Source organism: Coturnix japonica, chromosome 2 (assembly GCF_001577835.2).
Source record: "Coturnix japonica isolate 7356 chromosome 2, Coturnix japonica 2.1, whole genome shotgun sequence".
NCBI classification, from domain to species: Eukaryota; Metazoa; Chordata; class Aves; order Galliformes; family Phasianidae; genus Coturnix; species Coturnix japonica.
In genome coordinates this window covers 134,270,393-134,274,604 of record NC_029517.1, presented here as the reverse complement: position 1 = coordinate 134,274,604, position 4,212 = coordinate 134,270,393, and the positions used below count along the sequence as shown (strand labels likewise).

Genomic DNA, 4,212 nt, shown 5'->3' with positions numbered 1-4,212 from the left:
GACCCCATAAGACCCCATAGGACCCCATAGGACCCCCAGGACCCCATAGTATCCCCCCATAGGGTCCTGCCCCCCAATGGGGTCCCACCACCCCATAGGACCCCCACGACCCCATAGGACCCCATAGGACCCCATAGGACCCCCATGACCCCACAGGACCCCCATAGGACCCCATAGAGCCCCATAGAACCCCATAGGACCCCATATCCCCCATAGGGTCCCCTATATCCCCCATATCCCCCATATCCCCCACAGTCTCTCACCGCCGACCCGTTTCCTCCCTCACTTCCGCCTTTACTCCCTGACTCCGCCCCTTTCCCCTCCTCCGACCAATCACATGCGGCGAGAGGCGGGATTTCCCTCCTTCCCCTCTTTTCATTGGCTGCTCCGGCTGCTCGTCTCCTTACCAGCGTTTTTATTGGTGGAGAGTGAGTCGAGCGGGAAGTTCGCGGCGGGCGGGAAAACACTGAGGTAAAACGGGAACCGAACAGAACCGGGACCGAAACCGGAACCGGAACAACCGGAAGCGAAGAGATGGAGCGGGTCCGTGAGCTGCGGGCGATGCTGAAGGGATGGGAGACGGAGTTTGAACGGGAGAACGGACGGAGACCGGGAAAGGTGGGACCCTATGGGGGTCTATAGGGGCTCTATGGGGCTCTATAGGGCTCTATGGGGTGATATGGGGTGATATGGGGTGATATGGGGCTCTATGGGGACCTATGGGGTCCTATGGGGCTCTATGGGGTCCTATAGGGCTCTATGGGGTCCTATGGGGCTCTATGGGGTTCTATAGGGCTCTATGGGGTCCTATGGGGCTCTATGGGGTCCTATGGGATCCTATGGGGCTCTATGGGGTCCTATGGGGCTCTATGGGGTTCTGTGGGGGGATATGGGGCTCTATGGGGCTCTATGGGGTCCTATGGGGCTCTATGGGGTCCTATGGGGTCCTATAGGGCTCTATGGGGTCCTATGTGGTGATATGGGGCCATAATGGGGGTCCTATGGGGACCTACGGGGTCCTATGGGGCTCTATGGGATCCTATGGGGTCCTATGGGGCTCTATGGGGCCCCATGGGGCTCTATGGGGCCATAATGGGGGTCCTATGGGGCTCTGTGGGGCCATAATGGGGGTCCTATGGGGCTCTATGGGGCTCTATGGAGTCCTATGGGGCTCTATGGGGCTCTATGGGGTCCTATGGGGGGATATGGGGCACTATGGGGTCCTATGGGGGGATATGGGGGTCCTATGGGGCTCTATGGGGTCCTATGGGGCTCTATGGGGCCATAATGGGGGTCCTATGGGGCTCTATGGGGTCCTATGGGGCTCTATGGGGTCCTATGGGGCTCTATGGGGACCTATGGGGAGATATGGGGTCCTATGGGGCTCTATGGGGTCCTATGGGGCTCTATGGGGTCCTATGGGGCTCTATGGGGTCCTATGGGGTGATATGGGTTCCTATGGGGTGATATGGGTTCCTATGGGGCTCTATGGGGTGATATGGGGTCCTATGGGGCTCTATGGGGTCCTATGGGGGGATATGGGGCTCTATGGGGCTCTATAGGGTCCTATGAGGGGATATGGGGTTCTATGGGGCACTATGGGGTGATATGGGGTTCTGTGGGGTCCTATGGGGCTCTATGGGGATCTATGGGGCACTATGGGGTTCTATGGGGTACTATGGGGTGATATGGGGTTCTGTGGGGTCCTATGGGGCTCTATGGGGTCCTGTGGGGCACTATGGGGCTCTATGGTGTCCTATGGGGCACTATGGGGTCCTATGGGGCTCTATGGGCTCCTATGGGGTCTATGGGGATCAGTAGGGCTCTATGGGGATCAATAGGGGGATATGGGGATCATAGGAGGATATGGGGCTCTATGGGGTCCTATGGGGTTCTATGGGGGGATATGGGGCTCTATGGGGTCCTATGGGGCTCTCTGTGTATCAATAGGGCTCAGTGGGGATCAATAGGGCTCTATGGGGATCAGTAGGGGGATATGGGGCTCTATGGGGTCCTATGGGGCTCTATGGGGTCCTATGGGGCACTATGGGGTGATATGGGGTCCTATGGGGCTCTATGGGGTCCTATGGGGCACTATGGGGATCAGTAGGGCTCTATGGGGATCAATAGGGGGATATGGGGATCAATAGGGGGGTATGAGGATCAATAGGGCTCTATGGGGATCAATAGGGGGGTATGAGGATCAATAGGGCGATATGGGGATCAATAGGGGGGTATGAGGATCAATAGGGTTCTATGGGGATCAATAGGTGGATATGGGGTTCAATAGGGCTCTATGGGTATCAATAGGGTTCTATGGGGATCAATAGGGGGATATGAGGATCAGTAGGGCTCTATGGGGATCAATAGGGGGATATGGGGATCAATAGGAGGATATGGGGTCCTATGGGTGTCTAAGGGGGATATGGGGCTCTATGGGGAAGAATGGGGGTCTTATGGGGTTATGGGGTCCTATGGGGGGATATGGGGATCAATGGGGCTCTATGGGGTCTATGGAGGTTATGGGGCTCAATGGGGCAGTATGGGGTTCTATGGGGGGATATGGGGTTCTGTGGGGGATATGGGGCTCTATGGAAGGATATGGGGATCAGTGGGGCTCTATGGGGTCTATGGGGGGATATGGGAATCAATGGGGCTCTATGGGGGGATTTGAGGGTCCTATGGGGCTCTGTAGGATTCTATGGGGGTCCTATGGGGCTCTATGGGGTGATATGGGCCTCAATGGGGGTCTATGGGGGGATATGGGGTTCTTTTCTATCCTCGAAAGACCTATTTTGGGGTGTTCCTACCCAGTAAATGGCCTTTTTCGGGGTTTTTTTGAGGTATTTTGGCCCCTAAAATGCCTCTTTTTGTCCCCTTCTGCCCCACAAGTGCCTCTTTTCATCCCATTCTGCCCCAAATTGCCCTTTTTAGTGTGTTTTCAGCCCAAATTAACCCTCTCTTCCCCCCATAGGCCGACGTGGCAGCAGCTTCAGAGGACCTCAGACGTGAGTGTGGTCCCCTAATTACCTGTATTAACTGCCTATTAACTACCCTAATTAATCCTAATTAATTTATTAGAGCCCCGTAGCCCACATAGGACCCCCAAAGAACCCCATAAGCCCCACAAGACCCTCCATAGAGCCCTATAGGTCCCCCTGTAGAGCCCCATAACCCCACAGGTTAATTAGTTAAACCTAATTAATTGACCCTAATTAATTAACCCTAATTAATTAATTAGAGCCCCATAGCCCCTATAGGATCCCCCATAGAGCCCCATAAGCCCCACAAGACCCTCCATAGAGCCCTATAGGTCCCCCTATAGAGCCCCATAACCCCACAGGTTAATTAGTTAAACCTAATTAATTAACCCTAATTAATTAATTCTAATTAATTAGTTAGAACCTCATAGCCCCTATAGGCCCCCCCATAGAACCCCGTAAGCCCCACAAGACCCTCCATAGAACCCTATAGGAACCTCTATAGAGCCCCATAACCCCACAGGTTAATCAATTAACCCTAATCAATTAACCCTAATCAATTAACCCTAATTAATTAACCCTAATTAATTAACGTTCTATTCCTTATTGCAGGGCTGTGCCAGGAGTACCGGGAGCTGAAACAGCAGAAGGAGAAACCAGTGGAAGAGCAGGTAACATCCATTATAGAGAATTGCCCCCCCTTATAATTGCCCCCCTCCCTTATAATTGCCCCTGTTATAATTGCCACCCCCTATAATTGCCCCCTCATAATTGCCCCCCCAACCCCCTCATAATTGCCCCCCCATAATTGCCCCCCCCCCATAATTGCCCCCCCCATAATTGTCCCCCCCATAATTGCCCCTGCCATAATTGCCCCCCCATTTAATTGCCCCCCCTTATAATTAATTACCCCCCCCCATAGGTTTCCTGCTGGGGCTCCCACCTGAACCGCCGTCCCAAGGCTCCCAATGTGAGCAGAGCCCGACCAGCCCCGGCCATAGAGACCTATGGGAGCAGGATCAAGGCCAACGTGGGACCTGCACTACAGGTCAGACATGGGGGGCTGCCCCATAGACGTGGGGTGGGAGAAGCCCTATAGATGTGGGGAGTGGCCCCATAGATGTGGGGCTGGGGGGGGACTGCCCCATAGATGTGGGGGTGGGAGCTGCCTTATAGATGTGGGGCTGGGGGGGGTCTGACCCATAGATGTGGGGCTGCCCCATAGATGGTG

At 54.6% G+C, this 4,212-nt stretch overlaps 1 protein-coding gene across 1 annotated transcript in view; it reads left to right on the top strand.

Moving 5' to 3' along the window:
* Positions 1-428: 428 nt before the first annotated feature.
* Positions 429-4,212, top strand: part of RECQL4 (RecQ like helicase 4) — a 41,954-nt gene continuing 38,170 nt past the window's right edge. Inside the window, exons 1-4 of the mRNA XM_032442600.1 lie at positions 429-618; positions 2,975-3,008; positions 3,594-3,652; positions 3,904-4,029. Of these exons, the coding sequence (XP_032298491.1) occupies positions 535-618; positions 2,975-3,008; positions 3,594-3,652; positions 3,904-4,029 (303 nt within the window). The 5' untranslated portion in view covers positions 429-534. The remainder of the gene's footprint in view (positions 619-2,974; positions 3,009-3,593; positions 3,653-3,903; positions 4,030-4,212) is intronic.